This window comes from Clarias gariepinus, chromosome 2 (genome assembly GCF_024256425.1).
Source record: "Clarias gariepinus isolate MV-2021 ecotype Netherlands chromosome 2, CGAR_prim_01v2, whole genome shotgun sequence".
Taxonomy (NCBI): Eukaryota; Metazoa; Chordata; class Actinopteri; order Siluriformes; family Clariidae; genus Clarias; species Clarias gariepinus.
This window is the reverse complement of record NC_071101.1, coordinates 16,906,092-16,925,570: the sequence shown is the minus strand read 5'-3', so window position 1 is coordinate 16,925,570 and position 19,479 is coordinate 16,906,092. Positions and strand designations below refer to the sequence as shown.

Below are 19,479 nucleotides of genomic sequence, written 5' to 3'. Positions count from 1 at the left end.
TTACAACATTATTGTTGAAATACACAGTCCTGAAAAAGGGACGTTTCTTTTTTTGCTGAGTATATATATATATATATATATATATATATATATATATATATATATATATATAACTTGTTCCCAGTGAAAAGGAAGATATTTTGTGCGTTTGTTGTTGAATCAGTCCTCCCTAGAAGGAAACTTGTGGCAGAACAATTTCTTCCCATACCCGCCCCATTCCTTACACCACCTGATGCCAACCTGTGGGGAATGTTAAAGGAAAGCGTGTCCAACTGGGAAGATCCACTAAGAACTGCGCCATAATTTCACAAGCAAATGATCTCCTTTGTTCCTGGAATCCAGGTTAAGAATCTGCATGAATGATATGAACACTGGCTACACTTACATCATACATAACATGGTAAATCAGCCCGCTAATAGTGTGTATTTTAGTAAAATAAATAAACTCACAGATTACAACAAGGTAATATTGTTTGTCCTTTCATCCCAGTACTGTATATTTTGCATCTTAAATACTGTATAAAGTTTTTTTTTTTCTCTCTGTAAACAGTTTGGCTAGCCTGATGACCTTGATTCATTTTTTATATCTATTCATCCATCCATCTATCAATTAATTACTTCATTCTTTACTTAGCGGTGATTCCTTCCACAAATTTTAAACCACTCCTTACAGAATATTCCATGAACATATGATTTCTTTAAATAACAACATGTCTGTTTACAGTAGAGCATTTTGTTGAGCACAGTTATGCCTGCATTAGCTTATAAAGAATCGCTGATGATTTATTGCATATATGCCATGCTTTTTTTTTTTGGTACAGGTATCTTGACAACATGCAAAATTTTGTTATGCATTTAAATAAATGCTTAAGAGCAAAGACAAAAATAAATGAAAATACCTGATGCCTTTTTCCTATTTCTTTTCTACTGCTTGTGGTTTAAACATTCAATGCTGCAAATCTAAAAATAACTGTTTAAACATACATAGAGGATCCAGTGGGACGGCGCGCAGCAGGAACATTAATTAACTACGCCAGCACAATTCTTACCAGCAGTTTGACCAAAGATCAGGGTGGAATGATTTCCATTTTACCTCCGCATTCAAATGGCAGGACTTTCAGTGTGTTTGAATATTTCAGCCGTTTTCTTTTTTCTTTGTTTGACAGCAGGCCTTTGGAAACTTAGTGCTGTGTGGTGTAGTCTTTGGGTCTATGAAATGCATTTAAACCTACAGTAATTGCTTAGCTTTACCAGGTGACTGCTGCCAGATGACACACACACACACACACATACTTTCTCCTCGGCCCTTCTGTTATTAGACTTGAGAAGAAGATCTATATTCAGTGACATGAGCAGATGACACCTTCAGCTGTCTGACTTACTGTCTAAGTAGCTTCATACAGAAATAATTGGGAGCATGAAATAGAAGTTCATCGTGTGGGAAGTGTCTGTGTGTTTCCGCTCATTATGTGTCTACAGTATATGGCTGACCAGCCTTACATGCAATATGATGAAAGTAAATGTTCTCATGTCAAGCGGCAGAGCACAAGATATTGAGGAGTTTCATCTAAAGTAGACGGTGATGCAGCCGCAGCCATCGAGAGGTACGGATGAATGGATAGACGGATTGACAGATATGTGAACATTCAGACAGACAGACAGACAGACAGGCTACATCAAAGGTCAGATATCATACTTTCTCTAGGGAAAGGCTCCAGAAATAGTTTGTCTTTAAAGACGCACCAAGCAGCCCACCAGTAACTGAAATCGACAGGTTTTTTTCGTTTGATGAGCCATGATCAGCCGATCACTTTTAGAATTTTGAAAGTTTCAATCCCATTAGGTATTGAGATCTGTAGCCAGTATTCTGGCAAGGCTGTGTTCACTCTCACCTCAACCATAGCAGCACTAGACATTTTTAGTCAATTTATTGACTTTATTTAAAAAAAAAAAAAATACCAATGTTTAAAGAGTCTGTGCCTCTGAAGAAGCACATGATAGCCTTGAGTTTTCTTTTTCAGTTGTATTTATTTATCTATAGTACAAAAATTTGCTTTCATCTGTAACATGGAGAAAGTTCTGTAAACTTAGGCAGTTTGGGAGATAATGTCATTTTTGAAGCTTAATGTTTTATCACATGTAATACAACATATATATGTTTATACCAGTCGTTCTTAAAAATGAAAGAAAATCTGCATTGGCAGGCCAGGATGTAAAAAAAAAAGAACATGAATTGGTAAATCGGTAGATCCAAGGAAATGCATCTGGTGCATCTCTAATTGTTTTTAAGGTGACAATATGAAGTGAAAAGTGAAAGGGTCATCAGAAGTCTCTATATTAATTTAACTAGATAGATAGATAGATAGATAGATAGATAGATCCATCCATCCATCCATCCATCCATCCATCCAGGAACCTCTGTAGTCCAACTAGGGACCATGGAGGCCAATTGTATTTATTCCCATTTTTTTTACAACTGTAGTAGGACCTCTGGTCAACATTCGCACATGCATTCACTTACTACAGGCAATTCGGAAATGTCAATTAACCTAATCTGCATGTCCTTGGACCGTGAGAGGAACCCAGAGGAAACCCACCAAGCACTGGAAGAACATGCACACTCCATACACATGGACCCTGAGGCAGGAATCGAACCCAGACCTTGAAGGTGCAAGGCGATTGTGGCGGATGGATGGATGGATGGCTTTATTTAAACATCTTAATATTATTCATTAAATCAAGTGAATGAAGTGGTTACTGCTCTCATGGACAACTAATCTTTGTTTAATATTTATGCATATTTCATAATTTCCGAGAGAAAGAAAGAGAGACTCTCAGAAGACGGACAGACAAAGAGCTAGAAACTCATTTCAAGTGGAAAAATAAGGATTATTTTAAACTTTACTCAGGGGCTTGGGAAGCTGGCACTGTGTTCTCCCATTTAAATACCAACTAGGTTCAGCTATATTATTCTAAAGACGTCTGACGACACATTGACATTTCATATCCCATCTTCAGTATAAAGACAGACTAATTTTGGGGCCCCATATTTAGAGATTAACTGTACATGATTGTATTGTATATGTTTATTTTTCTTCTGGGTCTAGCAATCAGCGTTCCTCCTCTCCTCTCACTGTGTCTCGAATTATTCCTACAGAAAGTATTAAATACCGTGTTCAACCCAGAGAGAAAGGGAAGGTGAGTAAAACAGTGCGAATGAGAGATGCAGGCTCTCTCAACAACATGCCTCTCCTTAGTGCTGGTTCGCATTTTAATAATCTAATAAGATAGACGATTTAATACTGTACATGCTATATGAGCAATAATAAAGATTTAAAAGGAAACATTTCGCTCCGTACCCAAATAATACCAGCTGCGGTTAAGGGATTCCCAAACCTGATAGAGCGAGCGTTATTACAGGAGTAGTGTAACTAAAGGCGGGTTTACACTCTGCCATTTCAGCGATCTTTAGGATGATTACTCAGCGCAGCACACGACATGATCCCAATAAAATCTTAGCCGTGCGATCGTGTTTTCAAGGTCAGATTAGACGATGAATCTCTAACAAAGAGCCGGAATTGAGGTAATCAATCAGCATGAATTGGCTCATGCAGAAAACAAAATTGCAGAAACAGAAACAAACAGTCACTTCGAGTCAACAGGGATATTTCCTTCTGTTTATTAGCATGGTGTCCCAACGTTTTCCATCAACACGACCATATTTGTAGCTGTAAAGCATCCTCCTAGGTTTTAATCAAGACTCCCTGACACCGGCAGGATTTGTTGTCGATTGTCTTTGGTTGCGAAGGCACTGACACATCAAGAGTTCTACGATCATTGATCTTAAGTCACAGCCAAAGATTTCTTACACAACCTACAAGCCTTTTCATTTGTCTGTCAAGCATAACATTTATAAACCTTTATTTACCGCATAAATATTCTGCTCTAGTATTGAACGGAAATATAGGCAGAAAATCTGTCATCGGGAGTGTATACTTGGGGCGTTCGAGTCAAACCGGGACTTGTAATAGTGGTGACATTTCACGTGAATGACGGTGTAAAAGCGTTCCAGCACAGTACAGTGACGAGACTCTCAGCGGCAGTAAAAATATTTGAATGGTGCAAAAGGCTGAACATTTGTGGATGACAATCCCATCCAATGAGGCTCGGCGCCTCCTGAACATTCAGCTAGTGGAATGCCTGCGCCTTGACAATTGACAGATACCTTGTCAGAAACTTCAGGAAGAGATGGATCTCTCCATGGGAACTGTGCACACACTTATTCACAAACTCCTCTTGCACGGTATAAGAACTCAGCTGAGAGTTATCGCTGCATTCCCAGTACAGGCCTGACCTTGCTCCAAGCTGTTTCCACATGTTTGGACCATTAGAGGAGTTCCTGGAAGGCCAGCGTTTTAGACATGAAGCAAATAGGCAGTCTGATCATGGCTCTGCTGTAATGACTAAAAACATTCTATCTTGATGGTATCTGAGCACTAGTGAAACACTGGGATACGCACATTAGTGTAGCGGGGGATTATATAGAGAAATACAGGGTGTTCATAGCTGTATGCTTTGATTATTATTCTGCATAATCAAAAGTCCCAGTTTGACTTGAACACTTGTAGACACATACTTTGTGCATATTTACATGTCTCAAGTGCTTCTTTAAATGCTGATTGGCTCTAGCTTACTCAGTGGGTTTCCTAGACAAACCAAACAACCCTTTATAAAGGCAATTTACATGTCAGTGGGTTTGTATATCTCAGTGAGGACTCAATGTCTCCAGAAGGGTAGGATTATCTGAGTGTTTTGCCTATGTGGGCACATACAGTATGGCTGTCCAATACGAGAAACCTATTGCAGCTCATATTTAGAAAACTAAATGAAAGAAAAAAACTTTTTTTAAGTTACTGTGCTTAATTAGCTCTCAATCGAGAATCATCACAAGGATAGTAAGACAAATGTGAGGTGTGTGTGTGTGTGTTTGGATGCATGTGTACATACAGGTGGTGTTTTGCTGTTTCTGGGCAGGGACATTAGAACACATCAGATGGATCACTTCACCAGGGGGAAAGAGGAATGAATAGAAGAAAGGCATGAAGATGATAACAGATACGTCCTTGTCAAAGAGAGAGGCAGGTTGAGAGCGAGACAGAGAAAGAGGCAGATTAATTGGATTCTTGTCATTGTGATGCTTGCATCTATACCTATTCTACAGAAAGATGAATCACCCAAAGGAAGGAAGTCTAGTGTGTGTGTGTGTGTGTGTGTGTGTGTGGCGGACTTTTCTTCAGAACAACACAACTGTCTGTTCATTGGTACTAAATGATGGTAGGATCAAGTAACTGAAGTAACTGAATTGCGTTTGCAGATCAAACTGAAGATTATTTATTTATCTCCACAGAATATGTGCTGTCCTGCCTCGAGAACTCTACTGTAGTTCATGACGAGTTAACTATAACACACTATAAATGTTGCTGTCTTTGCAACCGGCTAAAATCTGTCTGGACAGACATACAGACATACAGATATACAGACAGAAATTTAGTGCATGATCCATAAAGGTCTCATTGAAAGAGCAAGTTCCGACCGATGTACAGAAAAAACTTTTATATAATATTTTTATATAGATAATCCTAAATGAAAAATACAATGAAAAATGTGAGGGTTGTTCAGGTCAAACTGGGACTTTTGATCGTGCTTAATAACAGAACATAATAAACTTAACTTATTTCCCAGTATACTCCCCTTCTACATTCATGCACTTATCTCAGTGTTTCACTAGTGCTTGGATATCATCTAAGTAGAATTTTTCTCTCAGCCGCCTGAGCCATGATCAGAGTCCCTGCTTCACGTCTGAAACCCTGGCCTCCCAGGAACTCCTTTAATGGCCCAAACATGTGGAAATGACTTGGAGTGAGGTCAGGACTCTACGGCGGATGTTGCAATAATTCCTAGCCGAGTTCTTACGTATAATGTGCAATTGGTGTTGGCAAATGATTGTGTGTACAGTTCCCACAGATACTGTAGATGCATCACTTTCGCAAGTTGGTGCCAAGCTGTCTGTCGATTTTCAAGACTTGAGGCGTTCCACTAACTGAACTTTCACAGGAACAACTGCAGTGGGCTCCTCGGCCGGGATCGTCATCCACAGACCTATGGCCTTCTTCAAAATGATTCCACTATTCAAATGTACTGTGCTTGAGGTCTTGTATAAAATTAAATTGGTTCATGTTTTCAATCCCGAATAATTTAATCACAACTCCCAGTCTGACATGAATGCCCTTCATATTTTTATGTCAGCATTTCCATTCCCATAAAACATTTTTTTTTCTAAAACAAATGTCAATCTTTTTCAGTTCTCATAAGATCAAATCAAAATAACATGCGCTCTCGTAATCCCATCTGTCACTTTCTGCTAGTGTATCAGATCAGCATTCTCTCTACTTTCGGGTAAACCTCAGTATTTTGGCTTTTTCTAATAAACCTGCATTAATTAATCTTAAACACTTTATCTTTTTACTTTATGGATATTAAATTCCTCCATAATGCACTTCGTTGCTCATCATCAATCTGTGTATTGAGCTTAACTGAGTACACAGATGTCAGATAATGATTTTATTTTGGTTCCAGAAAAATCGAACATGGCGGTACACTTCACTAGCAGATGGGGATTATGTTCCCAGTGTGAAATATATCAACGTGTTGGACGGTTTTTAACCAAATTATAATAATTTTTTTAAATATCTGTAGTTGTTTTCTTTGCTTGGTGCAGGCCAATAACCTGACATTTTCGTAACTGCACATTTTTTGCTGTAGCATTTTCTTGTTATGCTGTTTATAAGCTTAGTATCCACATACTGTATGCTTTATGTGACTCCACACTGATGTGAGTTCTGGTTGCATACAGTAGGGGCTGAGTAACACTCCGGGTGTCACACGCAAACACACACACACACGCAAAAACACACAAATATTGTGAAAGACTGAGTCATTCCAAAGCACGCCATCAACTCCCATAGTGATGACTGATCCCTTGCTCACACTTAATTTTTTTTTAAATAAACGATGACTGCTGCTATCGGTATTATTATGTATCATTCTACTTTCATTTATTTTTATTTCTTGTTATCTAGTGTTATTATTCTTTATTGTTATTCTTTTGCTCTGCTCTTGGAAAAAGAAAGTAGGTGACAATGCACACTCCTCAACCATGCTCTTTATGTGTGTTTCAGGGTGGAGGAGAGCTTTAAAACGTTGTTCTGGTCCATTTTTGGCTTGTCGGAGGTGATCTCGGTGGTTCTGAAGTACGACCATAAGTTCATTGAGAACATCGGCTATGTGCTGTACGGTGTGTATAACGTGACCATGGTGGTGGTCCTGCTCAACATGCTCATAGCCATGATAAACAGCTCCTACCAGGAAATAGAGGTGAGAATTAACTTGGCATTTCCTAATAGCATTTTTCATGATATAATTTTTTTAAGCGGTTCTGTGTTTGTGCTTCGAGCATACTGTGACTGTTTTGAGTGGACGCCAGTTTGTTTTTTCATCTTTGGCTTTGCATGGTCAGAAAAGAGCGTGTATGTGCTGAACTGAGTGGAGCAACAATCTGTCAGACCACGACAGCATTAATATCACAGCCTCCTAATTAGTGCGATCACATAACCGAGACAGCATTCATCTGAAATGAAAACTGTGTTAAGTGTCTAATTTCGCTCGACTTGACGAAATGTCTTACTGTCATCCTGCTTTACTAAACACAAATATCTTGTTGGTCTGATGAGTTCAGATTTAACCCCATCCCAGAGTGATGGGTGTGGTCAGGGTAAGAAGGGGAGCACATGAAGTGATGCACCCATCATACATAGTGGCCACTGTACAAGCCTCTGGGGGGAGGGTAATGGTCTGGGGTTGCTTTAGTTGCTCAGGTCTAGGCTCATGTGGCAATAAAATAAAGTCAGCTGACGACCTGAATGTACTGAATGACCAGGTGATCCGGTCAATGCATTTTTTTTCTTTCCATGGTGGCACGGACATACAGTTCATTCTACCTTAGCCTCCAATAATGAACTGGAATCCATATTAACTTCTCCTGTTATACTGAACGTCCAGTCTCACACAGTATGATGCAGATCAATCCCTGCTATCCGTTATCACCCAAATGAGGATGGGTTCCCTGTTGAGTCTGGTTCCCTCTCAAGGTTTCTCCCTATTGCCATCTCAGGGAGTTTTTCCTTGCCATGGTCGCCCTCGGTTTGCTCATCAGGGACAGTCTTATTATTTTGATTTATACACATTCATATTTCATACAAACTTCAGTCATTCTTTCGATTGTGTAAAGCTGCTTTGCAACAATGTCAATTGTTAAAACGCTATACAAATAAAATTAAATTGAATTGAATAAAGCATTCCAGGACTCAATTGTGAAAGAGTGGCTCTGGGAGCGTTTTCACACATAGCAATCTTCGAGATGTCCTGGAGAAGATTTTAAGGTTTAGGGGTGAATGAATGCAACTTGCAAATGAATTAAACTCTAGACAGGAATAAATCATATAACATAAGGTTGTTGAAACAATGCCATGGTGTACTGTATGATCAAAGGTGAAAGTGATGACAGTAAAGTAACAAAGTAAGTGATTTTATTTTTTTTGGGGGGGTTGAGTGGGGGGGCGTAGGTAGTATATTAATATATAAATATATAATCAAGTATAACTTGATTTCTATGACTAACATGTTAAAGTGAGAGTTTAGAGGCAAGGTAACCTAATGAAGGAGGGAGTGGGTTTAAAGAGTTAAGTGCTTTACATTTATAGCATCAGTTGGGATGTATAGGTCTAGAGCATCCGATGAGATTAACTACTGAAGCAGGAAGGCAAGTCTAAAGGTCAGTTCACTCCAGAAACAAGAATTTCACTCTATATTATTTTTCTTTCACTTACATGCATGAGTGAATTATAATATCTGTAGAAATCAACTAAAATTACAAACCGCATTTTTTTATTTAAAGGTTTTTTAAAATGTTCTACTTCTGCTCTACGATGCAGTTTGCAGAAGATTTCCTCATCTTGTTCTTCTACCATGTAACATAATTCTGTATAGACATGTGAGTTACGACCTGAGGAACATCCGCTCAGGAGCAGCCAGTGAAGGCAGTTAGTAGATTGAAGAGTTTGACAGGTTTGTCACAAAGGGGGGTGCTGTTCCTGGCAGGGGAAAAGGAGACGGATTCCTTTCATTATCAAACATTAAGCGGTTCAAATTTGTTAATTAGTTATCTTTCACAGAGGCAGCTATGAAAATTCACCTACTCGTAACTGATGCACGGATGCTGGAGTTGACAAAACTGATTAAAATCAAATCACGCTGTTGTTCTTCCTCCTGCCAGTAGCTTGTATAGGAACACAGCTGAAATGCGTCCCCTGCGGAATGACAATTACATGATGCATCCAGTGTGAACTCAGGGTGGGAATAAGCTGTTTTTGGGGGAGTGCAAATCATTAGTGAAACCACATGAGTTCTATAACTACCGGAGGTGACTCACACATGCAGACAGATCCAGATGAAGAAGCAGGAGGAAGAGAGCGGGAGTAAAGCATCAGGACGAATTAAGCAGGTCCTGCCAATGATATGCGCAATCATGCTTCATTATGAAAACGTCCCTCTTGGGTTTTAGGAATGGGAACAGGAAGAAGAGTTGGGTTGATTTGATAATCACTTAACCTCACATATCTTGTTAATGCATTCATTGTAATCTCATCATCTATTTACAGTTATTCATTTTTTTCTCTTTTTTTTTTGTCTGATTGCTCACTATGGGTGTCCAAAAAGTACCGATACAACAGTCCAGGGAAAAGGCACCCTAAATATGATTTATGTTTTCCATACTCATTAAAAACATTTTCAAAAAATTATTGATGATATGAACCAAATAGCCAGAACGAATAGAATCAGAGAAAATATCAATCATGTATTGATGACTGATGTTGCGGTAAATGTGTTTATAATAGTCCCAGCTTTAGGCTTTCACACGCAGGATTAGTTATTGCTCACAGATGGTTAGTTTTTCACTCACTTCCAACTCTCTCTCTCTCTCTCTCTCCCTATAGGAGGACGCTGATGTTGAGTGGAAGTTTGCTCGTGCTAAGCTCTGGTTGTCATATTTTGACGAAGGCCGCACACTGCCCGCCCCCTTTAACCTGGTGCCCAGTCCCAAGTCTTTCTATTATCTGGCCCTGCGCACCAAAGCATGTCTCGTGCACCTCTGTAAGGCCAAAGGTCATCGGCACGAAAATGAACTGGAGATGGGCATGCTTAACTCAAGACCAAAGGTTTAAGATTTTTTTTCAACCTGTTCTTTAAATAAGTTATAGCTTATATTAATATGCTAATCTGATGAGATGTTACACACTGTTACCCATCCATACATTATCACTGGGTTTGTTATAGTACGAGGGGCGTTCAAGTCAAACCAGGACGTTTTAAAGAAGGTTGTGAATGATAACCTTCATATAATAATCAACGGTGTTCTGTTTATGCAGAACAATGCAGAATTCTCACAGTACAGGAATTTGGCTCCTGTACAGTCCTCCATACCATCCTGACCTCGCTCCAAACAATTTCTCCATGGTTGGACCATTAAAGGGGTTCCTGGGAGGCCAGTGTTTCAGACATGAAGCAGGCAGTCTGTTAATAGATCCAGTATACTGAGGAAACTTTCAACCTTGATGGTCTTCAAGCACTAGTGAAATGCAGGAATAAGTGCATTAATGCAGGGGATTATATCGAGAAATAAAGGTGTGTTCTGTTATTCTGCTCAATCAAAAGTCCCGGTTTGACTTGAACACACCTTGTATTATTTGTGCAACCACTTACAGTAAGTATAAGAGACATTTAAAATGAATTTGAAAAACTGTTATCTGTGAGACAACAGAAGATGGTATACACACACTAACGCTCCGGCCCCGACACACACAAACACACCCCTGGGTAATAAACTCCATGTGGAGGCAGGCTCAGTTACTACATGCATGGGTGCTGATCAATCTGGCAATTTTTACGCTTCTCTTTTCATCATGGTGCAGATATAACAACTGAATCAGCAGGTCTTTCTTTTTCTCCTTCTGAGCTGACACAATTCCAGCACGATTCATTCACTATCAAGTCTCATCATGGATTTCTGAGCTAGAGGGCTTATATCACCCTTAGAAAGATGTCTATCAATTCCTAAAAACATGACCTAGACCCATCTTTCCTCCTCAAGTTATTAAAATGAACAAATTAGTCTTTTAGCTCTTGGAGAATCTCGTGCTGAGTAATATTAGAAATGTGAGAAATATGAGAAGTGTTAATTAAATTAGACTGGAATTAGTGAGACTTTTGAAGTTTTTAGAGAAAGTATTTGAAGGAGGAATTCCATGTCTAATCTTAATAAGTGATGCAGTGTTGTGGTTAGGTCTATGATTTTAAAGCAAAAGAAATAATTATACAATTGATTTCTGTGTTTCTATTTGGAGAGCAGATGCCCCCTGAAACAAAAAGGGATCTCAAGGGTTCCTTAGATATCTTCTGTAAGCATACGTGATTCTACAGTATATGGAAATGACTCTGATGGGGAAACATTATGCAGTGCACAGCAAAATACCCATTTTTAAATTAACACCATGCAGTGTTTAAATAGGTCAGGTCAGACTCAGATGAAAGATTTTTGGATTTTATTATGTAAGGTTCCATTTAAAAAATGACCTCCAAGGTAATCAGCCCTTTATACCAAGTGGAGACTACATGACTTTCAAAGTCTCACAACTGCTTCACCGCTCAAGTTATCACATCTGTAGTTTGGATCTGTACCACATCTGGATCTGTAGTTTTGTGGACAGAGCATAGATGATAGAACGGGATTCGATCATCAACACTGACTTTGACTTCATATACTGTAGATATGACTTCATATCATGTCAATGGGCTGCTTGCTCTACGCAATTTAGAAAGTGGGAAGCAAATAGAATTTTTTTGGGGGAAAAAAAAAGAAGAAATGCAAAACCTGGTTGCATAAGTAAGAACACACTTCAACTTTAAAAAGCAGCTTTTGATTCTAATGCGGCCCTCAGTACTACTTGTAATAGAGCACTCAAGAGTTTACCAACTTAGCACATCCAGCTTTGGCGCTTTTATTCCTCTCTTCCCTGCAACAATGCTCCACATGTATGAAACCGGATCTCCTGTGCACAGCCCACTTCAGGTCATTCCACAAGTTTTTGATAGGATTTAGATCTGGGCTCCGACTGGTTCATTCCAAAACATTGATCTTCTTCTTCTGATGCCATTCTTCTGTTGACTGGAACTGACATGAGCCAATTTAACATGAGAGGTGGAGATTTTTTTATATCCACTGCACATAAAGTATAGACACAAAATGAGATAAACCAATGAGCCATTACATTAACACATTAACACTGATTATCACTAATTATAAGCCAATAAACTGATGATAGTATCATGGGCACCCCAGGCTCATTTATGCCCACGGGGACCAAATACAAGCCTGTTCATCCCAATCACACAGAAAAGCCAATGCAGCACAAATCACCAAAAAAGGCAACTCTGTCCGTAAGAGAAAGGCACCAGAACACACAGTGCATCACAGTCTGCTGAGCGACCCAGATCCCTGTCCAGTCATTCATCCATAGAATACACTGGACAAAAAGAGGCCCCACCCCACATCCCACAATGCCCACAGGATCCCCTGCAAATGTCCTGGTGCTAGACACCACCACACAACCCAAACGTTCTAACATTAACGGTTTTAATGTTATGGCTGATAAGTATTATATTAATCAATTCCATTTAGCTGCTGTTAAATCTGTTTAATCCTTTAATCTAAATTAACAGCTGATACAGATGGAAGCCTTTAGCGTAATGTTGTCTAATGACATTTTCTGTAGGTTTAGGTAGTCTTTTCTGAGCGTGTGCACAGGAGCAGAGGAAAGACTACTTAACTATAATGAGGAAAGCATTGACTGCTTGTCCTTTAGACAGTGCAAAATTGTTTATGGTTTAGTGTAATATTAGTAAAGCATATACACTCACCTAAAGGATTATTAGGAACACCTGTTCAATTTCTCATTAATGCAATTATCTAATCAACCAATCACATGGCGGTTGCTTCAATGCATTTAGGGGTGTGGTCCTGGTCAAGACAATCTCCTGAACTCCAAACTGAATGTCAGAATGGGAAAGAAAGGTGATTTAAGCAATTTTGAGCGTGGCATGATTGTTGGTGCCAGACGGGCCGGTCTGAGTATTTTACAATCTGCTCAGTTACTGGGATTTTCACGCACAACCATTTCTAGCGTTTACAAAGAATAGTATGAAAAGGGAAAAACATCCAGTATGCGTCAGTCCTGTGGGCGAAAATGCCTTGTTGATGCTAGAGGTCAGAGGAGAATGGGCCGACTGATTCAAGCTGATAGATGAGCAACTTTGACTGAAATAAACACTCGTTACAACCGAGGTATGCAGCAAAGCATTTGTGAAGCCACAACACGCACAACCTTGAGGTGGATGGGCTACAACAGCAGAAGACCCCACCGGGTACCACTCATCTCCACTACAAATAGGAAAAAGAGGCTACAATTTGCACGAGCTGGAAAAATGTTGCCTGGTCTGATGAATCTAGATTTCTGTTGAGACATTCAAATGGTAGAGTGAGAATTTGGCGTAAACAGAATGAGAACATGGATCCATCATGCCTTGTTACCATTGTGCAGGCTGGTGGTGGTGGTGTAATGGTGTGGGGGATGTTTTCTTGGCACACTTTAGGCCCCTTAGTGCCAATTGGGCATCGTTTAAATGCCACGGGCTACCTGAGCATTGTTTCTGACCATGTCCATCCCTTTATGACCACCATGTACCATCCTCTGATGGCTACTTCCAGCAAGTTAATGCACCATGTCACAAGGCTCGAATTATTTCAAATTGGTTTCTTGAACATGACAATGAGTTCACTGTACTAAAATGGCCCCCACAGTCACCAGATCTCAACCCAATAGAGCATCTTTGGGATGTGGTGGAACGGGAGCTTCGTGCCCTGGATGTGCATCCCACAAATCTCCATCAACTGCAAAATGCTATCCTATCAATATGGGCCAACATTTCTAAAGAATGCTTTCAGCACCTTGTTGAATCAATGCCATGTAGAATTAAGGCAGTTCTGAAGGCTAAAGGGGGTCAAACACTGTATTAGTATGGTGTTCCTAATAATCCTTTAGGTGAGTGTATATTAAGATAAATGTCTAAGTAGAGATGTTTCTCTGGAATGTTAACTGAATTGGGAGTGGGAGCAACGCCTCTTTCTCCTCTATGATGTCACACCAGTCAAAAGTTGGACACACCTTCTAATTCAATGGTGTTTCCTGATTTTAATTTTTTTTTCCTAAAATATGCAACAATCCCCTTTGAACATTTGATAAGCACAGCACAGAGTACATATTTATGTGTTTCTTGTTGAGCATTTTTATTTCTCGCCTTGATTTCTCTTTAGCTGGATCGATACCGTGCTAACTCGAGAATCAGAGAGGAGAACACGGTGAAGAAACCCATCAAAAACCCCACACGCTACCAGGTACAGAGAGAGTCTGAGAGACTGACAGCTGGAGGGGGAGAGAGAGAGAGAGAGAGACAGAGCTAAACAGAGAAAAAGGAGGGACAGACAGCCAAATCTGAGAGAGAGAGCGGGAGGAGAGAGAATGACAGAGACAGAGGGAATGAGAGTGTGGGGACAGATAAAATGCCTGAAATAGAGACAAAGCAAGAAAAGGATGGATATAGACAAAATTCAGAGAGAGAGAAGGGAAGAGAGATGGATAAGGAGACACAATCAAACACACAGAAGGAAAAACAGATAGAGAAAAAGAAGAGAGAGATAAAGTATGACAGATAGAGATACAGACCGCCAGGGAAGTGAGATTGGAATCAATGTCTAATAGACAAACACAGAAAGTGTCGAGAAATGGACAAATACTGACATACAGGTGAGAGAGAGAGAGAGAATGAAGAGAGTATACAGCATATACTTGAAGTTAGCTTTTTTTTTTTTTTGCCAGGAAGTAACAACATTACTTAAAGTAGTTTATTCCTAGACAGTCCTTATTTCCTGAAAACAAGATGCTGGCGTTAAATCTAATAAAGTCCTGAGGCTGCACTTGGACAGTAGTGATGTTGGTGAATAATGAAGCTTCTATAGTTCTTATATTCTCATGTTAGAATGTGGAAATGAGATTAAATATTAATATTAGATAGAGACAGAATCTGATGCCATATATACAGTACAGTAGATATGTCCGGGTTAAAACACAACAGTGTGATGTGATGGTGATGTGATAGATGCTGGGAGTGCTATAATACAGCCAACATGAAGCTAAATTACTCTTATCAGTGTAAACCTCCTGGTGTGTTTTATTTCCTTTTTTATCACATTAGTAATGGCTAACTCCTCTGTTGTGAAGATTTGTAAAAAAAAAAAAAAAAAAACATACATGCTTACCTGGCAGGGGTGATACTACTGTATGATCGCACAGCACTTCACCCAGTGCGATGCTCAGCCATTACACTCAGGCTGCGCTGAAACAAGCACATTCCCCACATGTGGGAATCTCATTCCATCATTTCTGATAGTGAGGGGCTGTGTTTGTGCTCTCCCTTGACACTCATTTTGGAAAAGTGATAGCTCAGGGGGTTATGGCTCTGGGTTACTGATCAGAAGGTTGGCAGTTCAAGCCCAAGCACCAATAAGTTTTGGGAATTTAACTGCATCACGGTAGAGAGAAGATGTTGTTGTAGTGTTCAATATTCGGTTCAGGTTCAGTTATTCCTAGACAGAAGAGACTCGACAGCTACAAAGCAGTCTTTTATAGCCCGCTAAAGGACAGTAAGCAGAAAGCAGTGTTACCTTGGATGTGTGTGTGTGTGTGTCTCTGCTGAGAAAAGATAAAAATATCTTGCACTTTTATCTTGTATTGAGACAACGAACAATGGAAAGACACAGGAAGAGGATTTACAGTACATTTCCAAGTCTCTGTCATGTTCCCCTCTCTTTTATCCCCCCATCATCTGTCTGTCTGTCTCTCTCTTTCTTCCCAACTCTCTCTCTCTCTCTCTCTCTCTCTAACAGAAGATTATGAAGCGTCTTATAAAGAGGTATGTTCTAAAGGCGCAGGTCGACAGGGAGAATGATGAAGTTAATGAAGGTAAAAATCTCGTTTGCTTAATTGTCTGTTTCAATTACTAGCTGGCTAATGGTTATATGTGTGTCTGTGTCTGTCTGTTTTTGTGTTTCGAGCCACATGTTATAATGAAGAGACACACCCGATTGCAAAAGTTATCTTTCAAATGCCCCAAAATTGCATTACATTGAATAATACATGGCACACACTAATACTCTATTTCATTGGCCCGCCTTGTGCCTTCTTTACAGCCGTGGCATTGTTATAATAAGCTTATGCAAAGTCTGCATAAAGTCGTCTCCAGCGTAAATCTTACGCTCCCTGAACCACTCTTTCACAAATTTAGCCCGATGATTGCTGGCATTGTCATCTTGAATATGCCCATGCCATCAGGGAGGGAAAAAATTCCATTGATGGGAAAAACCTGGTTATGCACTGTATTCAGGCAGTCAGCTGACCTCAATTTTTAGGCACATCATGTCCTTGAACCTAGACCTGAACACCTGAATCTGAACCCCAGATTATAACACTACCCCACAGGCCTGTACAGTAGGCACTAGATATAGTGACTGCATCGCTTCATCCGCCTCTATGCTTACCCTGATGCACCCATCACTCTGACATGACCTTTTTCCAATGCTCCACAGTCCATTCTTTATTCTCTCAAGCAAACTAAAGCCTTTTTACTGATTAGCTCCAATAATAAGCGGTTTTCTTTGGGCTACACAGCTGTTTAGTCCCAATCCGTTAAGTTCTCTTTACATTGTACATGTGGAAATGCTCTTACTTTTACTTTTAAACATAGCTGTGAGTTCTACTGTTTTTGTTTGTTTATTTGTTTGTTTGTTTGTTTTTAATGATTTATGATGACAAGTCCCGGTTTGACTTGAACACCGCTTGTAAAACATTATTTAATCAAATAAAGTGTAACATAATTGCACTTAGTAATGTTGCATCCTTGTTGTTGGAACATCTACAGTACAAACCTTTAACACCATTATACTGTATATAAAATGTTTTTATAAATAATAATTTCTTTATTTTGTGCAAACAAAAATAATATATTTACATTTCATTTATTTCTTTTTAATTCTACTTGTCTGAAAATAAAAAACAAGGGCTACAGTATGTTGCATATAAAGATAAACTACATTTGCGTGTGTGTGTGTGTGTGTGTGTGTGTGTGTGTGTGTGTGTGAGAGAGAGGATTTATTTGTTATGTACCCATGCACAATATGCAGGCTCTTTGTATGTTTGCAGTTTGCACTTTACATGCTTAAGTTAATGTTTGAGTATAATTGCGTGTGTGTGTGTGTGTGAACATAATGTGCTCTTTGTTCTGTATGTGTATTGTAGGTGAGCTGAAAGAGATAAAGCAGGATATCTCCAGCCTGCGCTACGAGCTGCTGGAAGAGAAATCTCAGGCCACTGGAGAACTGGCCGACCTCATTCAACAACTTAGTGACAAGTTCAGCAAGAACGACAAAAAACAGCCCTGAGAGAGAGAGAGAGAGAGAGAGAGAGAACAAATCAAGCCATTCTCGATGGTCATGATCCTGAAATGCTTTCTAATTGGCAAAAACAAGCTCTATTGCTTCTTTTCTAAAGAGAAAAATGAGAAATCATCAACAAGTGACAGCTGCACTTGAGAAAACTGTGCTAGGAAGAGAAGTGTGTACTTCAGGTTCGGCAAACAGCCATTTCCCCTACTTTGTTCTCTGCAGTTTTAAGAAATGGACAAATTACAGTCCTTGGAGATTTTGAGAAAGAAAGTAAAACGATAGTTATACCTGCGTCCAGTATCTGAATGGTGAGTCATCACACACGGCGGGAAACACCGCTGGTTCATCACGTCTCTTATTCAGATTTTGCTCGTGATGATTTACATTAGTGATCAATGGTTTTTGCTAGAAGAAGAAAAGGAAATTGTGATTTATCAGGATTTATACCACAGCGCTGTTGAAGTGTTTGTTTATTTAATAAATTATTTATTTATTTATTCGTACGTAAGAGCACCACTGACAGTGCTGAAGACTGTAATTTAAGTCACAGGTTTATATTAATCTTCTCCCTCTAATACGTCATTGTTTCAGCTGTATATGGAGACACATAACATAATTTAAAATTAAAGGCAATATTAAACTTGGCCCATGAGCGGAAGGGCTTTCTAATGTTAGAGCTTTAGAATAGTCAGTAAGTTTTCTGTCGTGGCAACACCTTATGGAGTTTTGCAGGGTTTTTGCATTTATTATTTGTTTGGTTTATTCACTTAAGCCATACAGAGAGCATGAAAAATAATGAAAATGCAGGAGAATGTTAATGATCACTTTAAAAAATGACATCTTAACAACTAAAAATCTCTTGAACCTAGTCATATTACTTAAAGCAAGTATTTTGTGAGATTGGATTGCAATAAATACAATTTATAATTATAACCTATTTTTAGACATTTCTATTAGGTAATTGTTTAGTTATTCAAGGTCAGTAAAGTAACCCTAGGTATATGTTTTTCCACCTCATCTAGGATAATAGTTTCCCTCATATATAAAGTGAGACTGTCACGACAAATATTAACTTATCAAATGTGGCTCTTTGCCAGCATGTACCATAATCTAACATCAGGCAAAATTATTGATGATTAATAATTTGATTTATTATAAAACCCTAATAATAAATGTTAGATACATTCGCATATATTCAAGATATATTCTGCTGCAGTTTTTTCTTTTTTTTTTTTTATTAAAATATGGGAATTAAGTAGTGCATTGGTGGCTCAGTGGTAGGGGTTACCCCTGCTACGCTTTAGGCCCATGTTCGATTCCTAGCCATTGGAAACAGCGCTGGGCAGCAATCCCAGTTAAAATGGGAGGGTTGTATCAGGAAGAACATCCGGCTTAAAACCTGAGCTGAGTTATGTGTGGATCAGGCGGTCTCTTGAAGAAGCAGCTCAAACAACAACAACCTGAATAAATGAAAAAGTGCTTTTTAAGTGCTGTGGTATAAAAATGATAAAACACAATTGAGCTGTTTCTAATACTGTATAGCCCTTTGGGGTGAATTCACAATCCATCACCTTTCTGTAACACCATGACACCATGCTTGTTTGATTGTTTGATTGTTTTGATTCTAATGAGATGAATATTGGACTGGAATTGGTCTACAAACTAAGCACAGATGTGACTACGGTTTATATATATATATATATATATATATATATATATATATATATATATATATATATATATTTATTTAT

At 39.0% G+C, this 19,479-nt stretch overlaps 1 protein-coding gene across 1 annotated transcript in view; it reads left to right on the top strand.

Annotated features, from left to right (window-relative positions):
- trpc7b (transient receptor potential cation channel, subfamily C, member 7b) overlaps positions 1-17,725 on the top strand; it is an 81,876-nt gene extending 64,151 nt beyond the window's left edge. The window contains exons 7-11 of the mRNA XM_053486062.1: positions 7,239-7,434; positions 10,113-10,334; positions 14,546-14,626; positions 16,175-16,250; positions 17,583-17,725. Of these exons, the coding sequence (XP_053342037.1) occupies positions 7,239-7,434; positions 10,113-10,334; positions 14,546-14,626; positions 16,175-16,250; positions 17,583-17,725 (718 nt within the window). The remainder of the gene's footprint in view (positions 1-7,238; positions 7,435-10,112; positions 10,335-14,545; positions 14,627-16,174; positions 16,251-17,582) is intronic.
- The last annotated feature ends 1,754 nt before the right edge of the window (positions 17,726-19,479 follow it).